At 39.5% G+C, this 15,705-nt stretch overlaps 1 protein-coding gene and 1 long non-coding RNA gene across 2 annotated transcripts in view; both read right to left on the bottom strand.

Moving 5' to 3' along the window:
* LOC132659866 (uncharacterized) overlaps nt 1-15,705 on the bottom strand; it is a 995,695-nt gene that overhangs the window by 623,195 nt on the left and 356,795 nt on the right. The gene's annotated exons all lie outside the window — the stretch shown is intronic.
* On the bottom strand, nt 4,769-5,791 carry LOC114114785 (olfactory receptor 7A17-like). Its single transcript, XM_042249435.2, has one exon. It carries the CDS (start codon nt 5,789-5,791, stop codon nt 4,769-4,771), a length of 1,023 nt encoding a protein of 340 aa, XP_042105369.2.

Here is a 15,705-nt window from a genome sequence, read left to right as displayed (position 1 = left end):
TAGGGGACTGGAATGCAAAAGTAGGAAGTTAAGAAACACCTGGAGTAACAAGGAAATTGGCCTTGGAATATGGAATGAAGCAGGGCAAAGGCTAATAGAGTTTTGCCAACAGAATGCACTGGTCATAGCAAACACCCTCTTCAAACAACACTTGATAAGACTCTACACGTGGACATCACCAGATGGTCAATACCGAAATCAGATTGATTATGTTCTTTGCGGCCAAAAATGGAGAAGCTCTATACAGTTAGAAAAAACAAGACAGGGAGCTGACTGTGGCTCAGATCATGAGCACCTTATTGCCAAATTCAGAGTTAAATTGAAGAAACTAGGGAAAACCACTAAATCATTCAGGTATGACCTAAATCAAATTTCCTATTATTACACAGTAGAAGTGAGAAATAGATTTAAGGGACTAGATCTGATAGATAGAGTGCCTGATGAACTATGGACGGAGGTTCATGACATTGAACAGGAGACAGGGATCAAGACCATCAGAAATGCAAAAAAGCAAAATGGCTGTCTGGGGAGGCCTTACAAACAGCTGTGAAAAGAAGAGAAGTGAAAATAAAAGGAGAAAAGGAAAGATATAGGCATCTGAATGCAGAGTTCCAAAAGAATAGCAAGGAGAGATAAGAAAGCCTTCCTCAGCAATCAATGCAAAGAAATAGAGGCAAACAACAGAATGGGAAAGATGAGAGATCTCTTCAAGAAAATTAGAGATACCAAGGGAACATTTCATGCAAAAATGGGCTCGATAAAGGGCAGAAATGGAAAGGAACTAACAGAAGCAGAAAATATTAAGAAGAGGTGGCAAGAATACACAGGAGAACAGTACAAAAAAGAGCTTCATGACCCAGATAATCACGATGGTGTGATCACTCATCTAGAGCCAGACATCCTGGAATGTGAACTCAAGTGGGCCAAAGAAAGCATCACTACAAACAAAGCTAGTGGAGGTGATGGAATTCCAGTTGAGCTATTGCAAATCCTGAAAGATGATGCTGTGAAAGTGGTGCACTCAATATGCCAGCAAATTTGGAAAACTCAGCAGTGGCCACAGGACTGGAAAAGGTCACTTTTCATTCCAATCCCAAAGAAAGGCAATGCCAAAGAATGCTCAAACTACTGCACAATTGCACTCATCTCACATGCTAGTAAAATAATGCTCAAAATTCTCCAGGCCAGGCTTCAGGAATATGTGAACCATGAACTTCCAGATGTTCAAGCTGGTTTTAGACAAGGCAGAAGAACCAGAGATCAAATTGCCAACATCCGCTGGATCATGGAAAAAGCAAGAGAGTCCCAGAAAAACATCTATTTCTGCTTTATTGACGATGCCAAAGCCTCTGGCTGGGTGGATCACAATAAACTGTGGAAAATTCTGAAAGAGATGGGAATAGACCACCTGACCTGCCTCTTGTGAAACCTATATGCAGGTCAGGAAGCAACAGGTAGAACTGGACATGGAACAACAGACTGTTTCCAAATATGATAAGGAATACGTCGAGGCTGTATATTGTCACCCTGCTTATTTAACTTCTATGCAGAGTACATCATGAGAAACGCTGGGCTCGAAGAAGCACAAACTGGAATCAAGATTGCTGGGAGAAATATCAATAACCTCAAATATGCAGATGACATCACCCTCATGGCAGAAAGTGAAGAGGAACTAAAGAGCCTCCTGATGAAAGTGAAAGAGGAGAGTGAAAACGTTGGTTTAAAGCTCAATATTCAGAAAACGAAGATCATGGCATCTGGTCCCATCACTTCATGGGAAATAGATAGGGAAACAGTGGAAACAGTGCCAGACTTTATTTTTAGGGGCTCCAAAATCACTGCAGATGATGATTGCACCCATGAAATTAAAAGATGATTACTCCTTGGGAGAAAAGTTATGACCAACTTGGATAGCATATTCGAAAGCAGAGACATTACTCTGCCAACAAAGGTCCATCTAGTTAAGGCTATGGTTTTTCCTGTGGTCATGTATGGATGTGAGATTTGGACTGTGAAGAAGGCTGAGTGCCGAAGAATTGATGCATTTAAACTGTGGTGTTGGAGAAGACTCTTGAGAGTCCCTTGGACTGCAAGGAGATCCAGTCAGTCAATTCTAAAGGACATCAGCCCTGGGTGTTCTTGGAAGGATTGATGCTAAAGCTGAAACTTCAATACTTTGGCCACCTCATGCGAAGAGTTGACTCATTGGAAAAGACTCTGATGCTGGGAGGGATTGGGGGCAGGAGGAGAAGGGGACAACAGAGGATGAGATGGCTGGATGGCATCACTGACTAGATGGAAGTGAGTTTAAGTGAACTCCAGGATTTGGTGATGGACAGGGAAGCCTGGTGTGCTGCGATTCAGTGGGTCGCAAAGAGTCGGACATGACTGAGCGACTAAACTGAACTGATGCAACATTGTTCTTTACAGCATCAGACTTTACTTTCAGCACCAAACACATATGCCACTGGGTGCTGTTTCTGCTTTGGCTCAGCTTCTTCATTCCTTCTCGAGCTATTTCTCCCTTCTTCTCCAGTAGCATATTGGGCACCTACCAACCTGGGGAGTTTATCTTTCAGTGTCATATCTTTTTGACTTTTCATAGAGAAGCAAAAGGCACAGAAAAATGGAAAGATACACCCATTTGAATTAAAGTTTAACAAGGAGATATAAGAAAGTCTTCCTAAATGAACAATGCAAAGAAACAGAGGAAAACGACAGAATGGGAAAGACTAGAGATCTCTTCAAAAAAAATTAGGGATTACAAGGGAACATTTCATGCAAAGATGGGTACAAAAAGGGAAAGAAATGCTATGGACCTAACAAAAGCAGAAGATATTAAGAAGAGGCGGCAAGAATACACAAAACGAGTATACAAAAAAAGATCTTAATGATCTGGATAACCACAGTGGTGTTACCACTAACCTAGAGCCAGACATCTTGAAGTATGAAGTCAAGTGAACCTTAGGAACCATCACTGTGAACAAAGGTAGCGGAGGTGATGGGATTCCAGCTGAGCTATTTCAAATCCTAAAAGATTATGCTACAACAGGGCTGCACTCAATATGCCAGCAAAATTTGAAAACTCAGCAGTGGCCACAGAACTAGAAAAGTTCAGTTTTCATTTCAATATCAAAGAAAGGCAATGCCAAAGAATGCTCAAACTGCCACACATTTGTACTCATTTCACATGCCAGCACAATAATGCTCAAAATCCTCCACGGTAGGCTTTAACAGCGCATGAACTGAAAAATTCCAGATGCACAAGCTGGATTTAGAAAAAGTAGAGAAACTAGACGTCAAATTGCCAACATCCATTGGATCATAGAGAAAGCAAGAGAGTTCCAGAAAAACATCTACTTTTGCTCTATTGACTACACTAAAGCCTTTGAGTGTGTGAATGACAACAAACTGTGGAAAATTCTTAAAAATATGGGAATACCAGACCACTTTACTAGCCTCGTGACAAACCTGTATGCATGTCAAGAAGCGACAGAACCAGACATGGAACAATGAATTGGTTCCAAATTGGGGAAGGAGTACATAAAGGCTGTATATTGTCACCCTGTTTATTTAACTTATATGCGATAGAGAAGCCATAATTGTAAGCAGCACAGAAATTTTTTAGCCAAAAAAAGAATAACACAGGGAGCTCAACTTGATGCTGTGTCACAACCTAGAGGAGTAATATGGTGTGGGAGGGAGGCTCAAGATGGATACTCCAGTATTCTTGCCTGGAAAATCCCATGGACAGAGAAGGCTACAGTCCATGGGATTTCAAAAAAGGCAAACACGATTTAGCAACTAAACAACAACAGCAACAACACGTGGTAGATATTGGGGACACAGGCTGAATAATTGTATGACACCAAAAGACCAGTTATAAAACTCAGTGGCATGAATAAAATCGATATTATCAGGAAGAACAGTTAAACCGGTGAAACATAAAAATTACAGAGCCAAAATAAAAACATTGGTTTCAGGCTTTACTCTGCAGTTGAATTCTATAAGTTACTTTAGCTGCCAAAGTCAGTTTTTCCTCATGAGTAGAGAAGAATTTTTTTAAAAATACTTGAGAAGATGAATGTTGCTTAAGACAAAGGCCTTAAGAAATCCAGTTTTTCCTATCAAATAAATGGAAGTTTCCGAATGTTTCTCACCCATGTTTGGGAAAAATTTAGGGAAAGTAGAAAAATAGAAAAAAAAAAAAAAAAGGGAAAATTGTCCATGCATCAGCTATTAAGAAAGCTTAATCAAGTTACTGAAATTATATGCTGAATTTTTTTATTTTATTTTATTATTATTATTACTTTACAATATTGTATTGGTTTTGACACACATCAACATGAATCCACCACGGGTGTACACGTGCTCCCAATCCTGAACCCCCTCAACCTCCCTCCCCACGCCATCCCTCTGGGTCATCCCAGTGCACCAGCCCCAAGCATCCTGTATCCTGCATTGAACCTAGACTGGCGATTCATTTCTTATATGATATTATACATGTTTCAATGCCATTCTCCCAAATCATCCCACCCTCTCCCTCTCCCACAGAGTCAAAAAGACTGTTCCATACATCTGTGTCTCTTTTGCTGTCTCGCATACAGGGTTATCATTACCATCTTTCTAAATTCCATATATATATATGAATTTAAATCAAAGAGTGCAAAAACCAAGCAATACATAAAAAGAACAAGTGCTCTTTCCACAATCTGATCAAGAAGCACAATTTCTGACTCTAATGCTTTGAGCACATCCATTACCAGGACTACCTCAGCCCCAGGACAAATGGCCCTTTCATAGCTGCCACTCCAAAGAATCTTCTCAGAGCCCTCTTTACATCTTTATTTCTCAGACTGTAGATGAAAGGGTTCAGCATGGGTGTGACCACAGTGTATATCACCGAGGCTGTTGCACTTGAATGTGAGCTGTGGGGAGCAGTAGAGCTAAGATACAATCCTAAACCCGTACAATAAAATAAGGAAGCAACAGAGAGATGAGATGCACAGGTGGAAAATGCTTTATACTTCCCCTCAGCTGATGAGATTCTACATATGGAGGAAACTATCCTAGAGTATGAGTAACATACACCAGCCAGGGGGACGGCACCAAAGAGCCCAACTGCAAAATACATCACAGCGTTATTAAGAACAGCGTCAGAACAAGCAAGTCGGAGTACTTCTTTCAAGTCACAGAAAAAGTGGGGGATTTCCAAGACTGTACAGAAATACAGTCTCAGTACCAGTAAGCTTTGTACTAAGGAATTCAGGGCACTCATCATCCAGGATAGGAGCACCATCTGTCCACAGAGAATAGGGCTCATGATGACTGTGTAGTGCAGGGGGTCACAGATGGCTATGAAGCGATCATAGGACATGACAGTTAGAATTAAGTTTTCCAGCTCTACAAACAGTATGTAAAAATGCATCTGGGTGATGCAGCCTTCATAGGAAATGTCTTTGCTCTGTGTCTGTATGTTCATTAGCATCTTTGGGATGGTGGTGGAGATGAAGCAGATGTCTACAAAGGACAGGTTGGAGAGGAAGAAGTACATGGGGATGTGGAGGTGGGAGTCTGAGATGGTGGCAAAAATGATGAGCAGATTCCCAAACACAGTGATCAGGAACATGAAGAGGAAAAGTCCAAATATGAGAGGTTGCAGTTCTAGTTCCTCTGATAATCCTAGAAGAATAAATTGTGCCATTCCTGTATCATTCCCTTGTACCACGTGGTGGTGATCACTACTAGGGAAGAAAAATATAGCATGATTAATTTCTACATGTGTGCACATTAACATAATAAGATGCTATGAATTACAATATTAAATTATCTTTAAGTAATCTACTGTGTTATCTGTGATTAGAAATTCCTGTCTAACACTCAGCCTTTTCCCCAAGAGGTCATGATTATACAGTTTTAAAGCAAATGTCTTTCATATATTCTAGAAATGTTGAGTATCAGCCATCTTCTAGGGGAAATGTGTGAGATGCTGAGAACAAAACTTCCAAAAATGCAATGATGAAGAAAGAATATGAGTTAGCAAATGAAAAATATGTATATGTGTCATCTCATGTAGTGACAGATGATATGGGGAAAAAAGGCACGTATAAATTACCGTGCATGGATATGTTATATTTTAATGGGTTCAGGACGATATGCAAAAAAAAAAAAAAAAAACAGAGACATTTGAACAGAGACCCGAAGCAAGACAAAGCAGAGACATCAGTTTACCTGGGGGAACAGTGTGCCCTATTGGGAAAAGAGTCTGCAACATACCTGAGGGCAGGGCTTGTTTCAAATATTCAAGACTTTAAAAGCAGCAAAAGTGTCAAGGAGAACAAACAAGAGTGAGTGTGAGTAGAAATAGTATCAGAGAATGCTAAGGTACAAGGTTTTCCTGGCTACAGCTGAACCGTCAAGACACAAGAAGCCCTTTATCCACATGTTGTTACTCTCACATTTTTACATTTGTTTTTATTCCTGTGAATTAAAATGAATAAACTCCTTTATTTGCATCTTCTGGTTGACATTGTGTCTGTGTTTTAAGGGTAACATTTTGGAGTGGATAATTTAAGAATCACTTTCCAGAGAATTGCTCCTTCCCCACAACACACACACACACACACACAGTACACACTTATACACATCATGTCTTACTGGGCTTGTTACTCTCTGGCTTGTCTCACTTTTGGCTACAATAATTATGAAAGCAGTGATGAAAGAAAGTCATCAACACTATGTTATTTTTCCCTAAGCAAATGTAGAAATAGTACCCAAGTTCTAGATGGTAAGCTTCCCAAGGACTGTATTCCATTTAAATGTGACTTCTTTGTCCCCTGTATTGGGCTTCCCCTGTGGTTCAGCAGTAAATAATCCCCTGAAGCCCAGGAGATGCAAGAGACACAGGTTTAACCCTGGATTGGGAAGATCCCCTTGAGAAGAGCATGGCAACCCACTCCAATATTTTTGCCTGGAGAATCCCGTGGACTGAGGAGCCTGGTGGGCTACAGTCCATGGACTTGCAAAGCACTGGGCATGACTGAAGCAATTGAGCAAGCATGCATGCATTAAAAAAAAAAAAAGTAATTCAAAAACTGAGAGAATGAAAAGTCCTGTGGATGAAAATAAGGTCTACCTGTGGGTCACATTCCTTAGTGGTTGCATTGTCCTAGGATCCAGGCCTTGGAGTATGTATACCTCAGTTATGCAGACATTTCATCGTCTATGACAAGTCTGATGGCATCAGGGATTTACACGATGGTCTCCCCTATAAACCTGTATTGAATACTTTCATTTTCAAAGCAAAATCTAATAAACTCAGCTGGTCCCTAAGAGACCATGGAAAAGAGACAGATTCCTTGATTCTGGTAGCTTTCCAGTGACAGTTATATTGCCTTGATGCTCAAAATATCTCATAAAATATTCTAGAGCTATTTATCAAAGCAGCTATTTATCATTTTAGGACAACAGGAGCTTTCCAGTAGAAAGTAAGCAAAGGGAATAAGGCTTCCTTGGTGGCTCAGATGGTAAAGAATCTGCCTGAAATGCAGGAGATTTGATTAGGTTTGATCCTTGGATCATGAAGATTCCCTGGAGTAGGAAGTGGCAACCCACTCCAGTATTCTTACTTGGAGAAAGCCATGGATAGAGGAGCCCGGTGGTCTACAGTTCATAGGGTCACAAAGAGTTGGACACAACTGAGCAACTAACACTTCCAAGGGAATAAACCCACAACTGACAACAGAAAATAGACAATACACAATTATAGATGAGGATTGTAAAAGATAAATGCTCTAGGCTGGTGCACTGGAATGACCCAGAGGGATGGGGTGGGGAAGGAGGTGGGAGGAGGGTTCAGGATGGGGAACACATATACACCCACGGCAGATTCATGTCAATGTATGGCAAAACCAATACAATATTGTAAAGAAAATAAATAAATAAAACTGAAAAACTTTAAAAATTAAAAAAAAAAGGTAAATGGTAACAGGCTTTTGTAAATGATCTTGAATACAAAGCTTTTTATTCAGAAAACTGACTTTTGAAACTCAGTGTTATCACATTAGTCATTTGAATGTAGTGGATCTACAGACCCATTCTAAACATTAATGACCTAATTCAAATAGTGGGGATAGTGGTATCTATCCTCCTAAGTTGGAAGACAAATTTAGTCAATATATGTAAAAGTTTAGCATAGTTCCTTTCTCATACTAAATTAGCAGGTATCACAGAGATGTGAATTTGCTTGTTTTTTCTTTCTACCTTCCAAATGCCTCCCTTGCTTCCCTACCTCTTGGTATTTAAGAATTCCAAAGTAAGACTCCTTTTCACACCCCTCTTTTCATTCTAAGCACAATATTTTTTATCTATCATGAGGAAAGGTACTGTGAAATGTTTGTCTCAAAAACACTGTTGCAAGGCAGTTTTTACTTCCATAGGTATGGGTTGTGCTAATAAAAATGGAAGGTATTCAAATACTTCCCAAATTTAAAAGTCTTTTTGCAAATGTAGATATTTCATTTCACATGCCTCCAAACCCACTTTTCCTACTCTCCTTAAATGTATAACTCCTCTAATATGCTCTGGTTTTACCGGAACCTCTTTATGATCCTCACTGCTTCCTCATTCTCATCCAGTTGGATTTCCATTCCCATCACTTCATTGTCAACACTGATTCTTGTGCTGCTGAGTTCATCAGACACTTCTCCAAAATTTTTAACATATAAAATAAATGAATTATAAGTTAATTAGTCAACCTAATGAACAATGGCTAATATCTCAGCCCTGGTGTGGGCCGATTAGGCTCTCAAGTGACCTCAGAAAAAAAGTTTTCTGCTTGTATTCTCTCTCAAACTTCCTTGAAGTACCTATAGAACTCTCACACTCACCTGGATGGGGACGACAGGAGGGAAGTCCCTGTGTGGATATCCATGTTTCTCCGTGGATGGTTGATGATGAAGGCTGAAGCTCTGTTCTCAGGCAGGTCAGAAGGAAAGAGGGAAGCATTGGTCCTTATTCAGATGTAGGATTCCAAAACCAATAACCATGCCCTGTGCAGCTCAAGGTTATACAGATCGAGGAATGCAACCAAAGAGGTTTTACAGCTCTCCATATCTGTTCATTAGGCACTGTTTCCATCGTTACTCCCACCTCTGAGCACAACACTTCCCTGTGGGACACTGGTCTAGATAGGAAAATTTTCCTGATAAGTCTCTTTTCCCAGAAGGCTAATTAGAAGTCAGATGAATCTAGTATTTATTACCTTCTTCCCATGAGCTTGCCTGCCTTCCAGAGGTCTAACCTCCTTGCACTTTATCCTAGTGTATGCTAAGTCGCTTCAGTTGCGTCCAGTTTTTGCAACCCTATGGATAGTAACTTGCCAGGGGCCTCTGTCCACGGTATTCTCCAGGCAAGAATGCTGAAATAGGTTGCTATGCCATCCTCCAAGGGATCATCCCAGCTCACAGATCAAACCCACATCTCATGTCTCCTGCATTGGAAAGTGGGTTCTTTTCCACTAGCACAACCAGGAAAGCCCATATCAACTATACTTCAATTGAAAAAACTTAAAGAAGCAAAAAATGGTATTGACTTAATGATGTGACATAGATTATTAATAAAATTGGCAAAAGAGTAGACATGCACTTCAGTTCAGTCACTCAGTCATGTCTGACTCTTTGCAACCCCATGGACTGCAGCAATCCAGGCTTCCCTGTCCATCACCAGCTTCCAGAGCTTGCTCAAACTCAAGTCCATCGAGCCAGTGATGCCATCCAACCATCTCATACTCTGTTGTCCCCTTCTCCTCCTGCCTTCAATCTTTCCCAGCATCAGGGTCTTCTCTAAGGAGTCAGTTCTTTGCATCCATTGGCTGTAGTATTGGAGCTTCAGCATCAGTCCTTCCAATGAATATCCAAGACTGATTTTCTTTAGGATGGACTGGTTTTATCTCCTTGCAGTCCAAGGGACTCTCAAGAGTCTACACCAACACCACAGTTCAAAAGCATCAATTCTTCAGTGCTCAGCCTTCTTCATAGTCCCACTCTCACATCCATACATGACTACTGTAAAAACTACAGCTTTGATTAGATGGACCTTTGTTGGCAAAGTAATGTCTCTGCTTTTTAATATATTGTATAGATTGGTCATAGCTTTTCTTCCAAGGAGCAAGCGTCTTTTTATTTCATGGCTGCAGTCACCATCTGCAGTGATTTTGGAGCCCCCAAAAATAAAGTCTTTCACTGTTCCAACTGTTTCTCCATTTATTTGCCATGGAGTGATGGGACCGGATGCCATGATCTTAGTTTTTTGAATGTTGAGTTTTAAACCAGTTTTTTCACTCTCCTCTTTCACATTCATCAAGAAGCTGTTTAGTTCCTCTTCACTTTCTGCCATAAGAGTGGTGTTCTGCGTATCTGAGGTTATTGATATTTCTCCCAGCAATCTTGATTCCAGCTTGTGCTTCATCCAGCCTGGCATTTTGCATAATGTACTCTGAATATAAGTTAAATAAGCAGAGTGACAATACACAGCCTTGACATACTTCTTTCCCAATTTGGAACCACTCTGTTCTTCCGTGTCCGGTTCTAACTGTTGCTTCTTGACCTGCATACAGATTTCTCAGGAGACAAGTCAGGTGGTCTGTGGTCTGGTATTCCCATCTCTTGAAGAATTTTACACTGTTTGTTGTGATCCACACAGTCAAAGGCTTTGGGGTAATCAATAAAGCAGAAGTAGACATTTTCTGGAACTCTCTTGCTTTTTCTATGATCCAATGAATGATGGCAATTTGATCTCTTTTTCCTCTGCTTTTTTAAAATCCATCTTGAACTTCTGGAAGTTCACGGTTCATATACTATTGAAGCCTGGCTTCAAGAATTTTTATTATTACTTTGCTAGAGCGTGAGATGAGTGAAAATTCTTTGGCATTGCCCTTTTTTGGGATTTGAAAACTGATCTTTTCCAGTCCTATGGCCACTGATGAGTTTTAACTGATTGTAGTACTCAATGTTCCTAGAAACATTGGTACATAGTAGATTTTCAATTATTTGTTGAATTAATCAAGAATCAGGTACAGTAGAGATGTACATTAGGCTTTCCAGCTGGCTCAGTCAGTAAAGAATCCACCTGCAATACAGGAGACCCAGATTCAATTCCTGGGTCAGGAAGATCCCTTGGAGAGGGAATGGCTACTCACTCCAGTATTCTTGTTTGGAGAATTCCATAGACAGAAGAGCCTGATGGATTACAGTCCCTGGAATCCTGAAAAGTAAGATACGACTAAGCAACTAACACTTTCACTTTTCATAGTGATTTCAAGATAACTGAATGCAACAATATTGAATAAAAATCTACAATTAACTTATATAAGGACATAAAATATTAACAATTTAATGATACCAACATGAGCTACTATTTCAACCTAAATTCCCAAAGACTTAGAAATAAAATAACTTAAAGGATTTTAAAATGTGAGAATAAAGGAGTACTCAAGTTACAATTTGTTCTCATGTTAATATATTTGGATTCAAATACACATATGAAAGATGAAGGTGATATTTTTCAAATGGCAAAGAAGAATGCTTTCCAGGTGCTCACCAAAAGTGACACAACTTTTAGAAATATGTTTAATAAAGAAAGGCTGATGGAGCAATGATGAGTAACAGATTTCCATGTATATAAATGTATAAAAGGTTATTTATTCACACTATGCAAGAGAATATTCACTCTTGTTTTTGTTTATAACAAGGATTTGCAAGTGACAAGTATTAAAGTGACAGTTCAATTATTGCAGTTAAAAAAAAAAAAGCCAAAAAGTAGAAAAGCAATGGAAAGAACACCATATGACTGAGTGATATGGAACTAAAGAGCCTCTTGATGAAAGTGAAAGAGGGGAGTGAAAAAACTGGCTTAAAACTCAACATTCACAAAATGGCATCCAGTCTCATCACTTCATTGCAAATAGATGAGGAAACAATGGAAACAGTGACAAACTTTATTTTCTTGGACTCCAAAATCACTGCAGATGGTGACTGCAGCCATGAAAATGAAAGACGCTTGCCCCTTGGAAGAAAAGCTATGACCAACCTAGACAGCATGTTAAAAAGCAAAGACATTGTTTTGTTGACAATGGTCCACATAGTCAAAGCAATGGTTTTTCCAGTAGTCGGGTATGGATGTGAGAGTTGAATTATAAAGAAGGCTGAGCACTGAAGAATTGATGCTTTTGAACTATAGTGTTGGAGTAGACTCTTGAGAGTCCCTTGGACTGTAAGGATATCAAATCAGTCAATCCTAAAGGAAATCAGTCCTGAATATTCATTGGAAGGAGTGATGCTGAAGATGAAATTCCAATATTTTGGCCAGTTGATGCAAGGAACTGAGTCCTTAGAAAAGACCCTGATGCTGGGAAAGATTGAAGACAGGAGGAGAAGGGGATGACAGAAGATGAGGTGGTTGAATTGCATCACCAACTCAACGGACATGAGTTTGAGCAAGCTCCTGGAGCTGATGATCGACAGGGAAGCCTGGGTTGCTGCAGTCCATGGGGTCACAAAGAGTTGGACATGACTGAGTGACTTAGCTGAACTGAGTAATAAAAAGAACAACATATGACTGAGTATATGTTATCAAACATTCTAATATATCTACATATGTAAAATAATTAAATTACATGCAATAATTTTGTGAATAAATGAAACATCAAATTTTTGCTAAAAAGTATGATCAAACATAGGAATCCAACCAATCCAACCAGAGCATACAAAACAAAAGACTCTCACAGACAATATTTTTTATCAAGAAAGTAAATGACTAAAAAATGGAAATATATACACAACATCATTGGTAATAAAATAATTGCAACTGTTATAATTAATAATAATTAAAGCTCTTTAGTGTGCCCATTTTCACATATAACATTTTATGCAAATATCCAGAGATAGAAAAGATACTGAGATATATATGTTCCAAGTAATGCTGCAGTAGGCATGTATTTGCATAAATACCTTGGTCAGGATTTATTTTTGCAATTCTTATTGTAAAATTCAGACTTAAATAGAAGAATGTAGGGAAAACTACTAAACCATTCAGGTATAACCTAAATCAAATCCCTTAAGATTACACAATGGAAGTGATAAATAGATTCAAAGGATTAGATCTGATAGACAGAGTGTCTGAAGAACTATGGATGGAGTTTCATAACACTGTTCACCAGGTGGTGATCAAAGCCATCCCCAAAAGATTGATGCATGATACTGTATGCTTGGGGCTGGTGCACTGAGACGACCCAGAGAGATGGTACAGGGAGGGAGGAGGGAGGGGGGTTCAGGATGAGGAACACTTGTATACCTGTGGTGGATTCATGTTGATGTATGGCAAAAGCAATACAATATTGTATAGTAATTAACTTCCAATTAAAATGAATAAATTAAAAAAAAAAACCATCCCCAAGAAAAGGAAATGTAAGAAGGCAAAATGATTGTCTGAAGATGCCTTACAAATAGCTGAAAAATGAAGAGACGCAAAAGGCAAAAGAGAAAAGGAAAGATATATCCATCTGAATGCAGATTTCCAAAGAATAGCAAGGAGAGATAAGAAAGCCTTCCTCAATGATCAATGCAAAGAAATAGAGGACAACAATAGAATGGGAAAAACTAGTGATCTCTTCAAGAAAAGTAGAGATACTGAGAGAATATTTCAGGCAAAGATAGGCTCAATAAAGGACAGAAATGGTATGGACCTAACAAAAGCAGAAGATATTAAGACAGGGTGGCAAGAATACATAGAAAAATTATACGAAAAAAAGATCTTAATGACCCAGATGACCACAATGGTTGATCATTTACCTAGAGTGAAGTCAAGTGGGCCTTAGGAAGCATCACCATGAACAAAACTAGTGGAGGTGATGGAATTCTAGCTGAGCTATTTCAAATCCTAAAAGATGATGCTGTGAAAGTGCGTCACTCCATATGTCAGGAAATTTGGCCATAGTGGCCACAGGACTGGTACAGATCAGTTTTCATTCCAATCCCAAAGAAGGGCAATGCCAAAGAATGTTTAAACTACCACACAATTTCACTCATTCCACATGTGAGCAAGATCATGCTAAAAATCCTCCAAGATAGGCTTCAACAGTACATGAACTGAGAACTTCCAGATGGACAAGCTGGCTTTAGAAAAGGCAGAGGAACCAGAAGTCAGATTGCCAACATCCACTGGATCATAGAAAAAACAAGACAATTCCAGAAAAACATCTACTTCTGCTTCATTGACCACACTAAAGCCGTTGACTGTGTGGATCACAACAAACTGTGGAAAATTCTTCAAGAGATGGGAATACCAGACCACCTTACCTGCCTCCTGAGAAATCTGTATGAGGGACAAGAAGCAACACTTAAAACTGGACTGGTTCCAAATTGGGAAATGAATCCATCAAAGGATGTATATTGTCACCCTGCTTATTTAACTTATATTCAGAGTACATCATGTGAAATGCTGAGCTGAATGAATCACAAGCTGGACTCAAGACTGCCAGAAGAAATATCAATAGCCTCAGATAGGCATATGACACCATTCTTATGCTAGAAAGTGAAGAGGAACTAAAGAGCCTCTTGATGAAGGTGAAAGAGGAGAGAGAAAAAGCTGGCTACAACTCAGCATTCAAAAAACTAAGATCATGGCATTCGGTCTCATAACTTCATGGCAAATAAACAGAGAAACAATGGAAACAGTGACAGACTTTATTTTCTTCAGGGAATAAAGGCTATGACAAACATAAACAGTGTATTAACAAGCAGAGACATTACTTTGCTGACAAAGGTCCACACAGTTAAAGCTATGGTTTTTCTGGTAGAGAGTTGGACCATAAAGAAGGCTGAACGCAGAAGAACAGATGCTTTTAAACTGTGGTGTTGGAAAAGACTCTTGAGAATCCCCTGGACTGCAAGGATATCAAACCAGTCAATCATAAAGGAATATTCATTGGAAGGACTGACTGATAATGAAGCTGAAGCTTCATTACTTTGGTCACCTGATGTGAAGTCTGACTCATTAGAAAAGACCCTGATGCTGGGAAAGATTGAAGACAGGAGGAGAAGGGAACAACAGAAGATGAGATGGCTGGATGGCATCACTGACTCAATGGACATGAGTTTGAGCAAGCTTTAGGAGATGGTGAAGGACAGGGAAGCCTGGGTCGCTGCAGTCCACGGGGTCTCAAAGAGCCAGACACAACTGTGGGATTGAACAACTTGGTCAAGATCTTTCTAATTAATATGAAAACTAAGCACTTGGCTTAGCTAGTGAACAAGAGTAACAACATAGCATAACCTACCTTAGAACATTATAGTGATTGCAAAAATTTTTATTTATGATGTAGTCATAAATAAATGTAGTCCTCATACTATATTTATGATGTAGTCCTCTTATGCACTTCATTCCCCATTTTGTTAATGATACTCAGAAGTGTTTAATGTTATGCTCAATAAGAGTGAAAGTGAAGTTGTTCAGTCATGCCTTGATCTTTGGGACCCCATGGACTGTAGCCTACAAGGCTCCTCTGTCCATGGGATTTTCCAGGCAAGAGTACTGGAGTGGGTTGCCATTTCCTTCTCCAGGGGATCTTCCCAATCCAGGGATCAAATCCAGGTCTCTGGTATTGTAGGCAGACACTTTACCATCTGAACCACCAGGGAAGTGCTCAAT

The sequence above is a fragment of the Ovis aries genome, chromosome 5 (genome assembly GCF_016772045.2).
Source record: "Ovis aries strain OAR_USU_Benz2616 breed Rambouillet chromosome 5, ARS-UI_Ramb_v3.0, whole genome shotgun sequence".
Lineage (NCBI taxonomy): Eukaryota > Metazoa > Chordata > Mammalia > Artiodactyla > Bovidae > Ovis > Ovis aries.
Note: the sequence above shows the minus strand (reverse complement) of the source record. Positions and strands in the feature narration are given on the sequence as shown.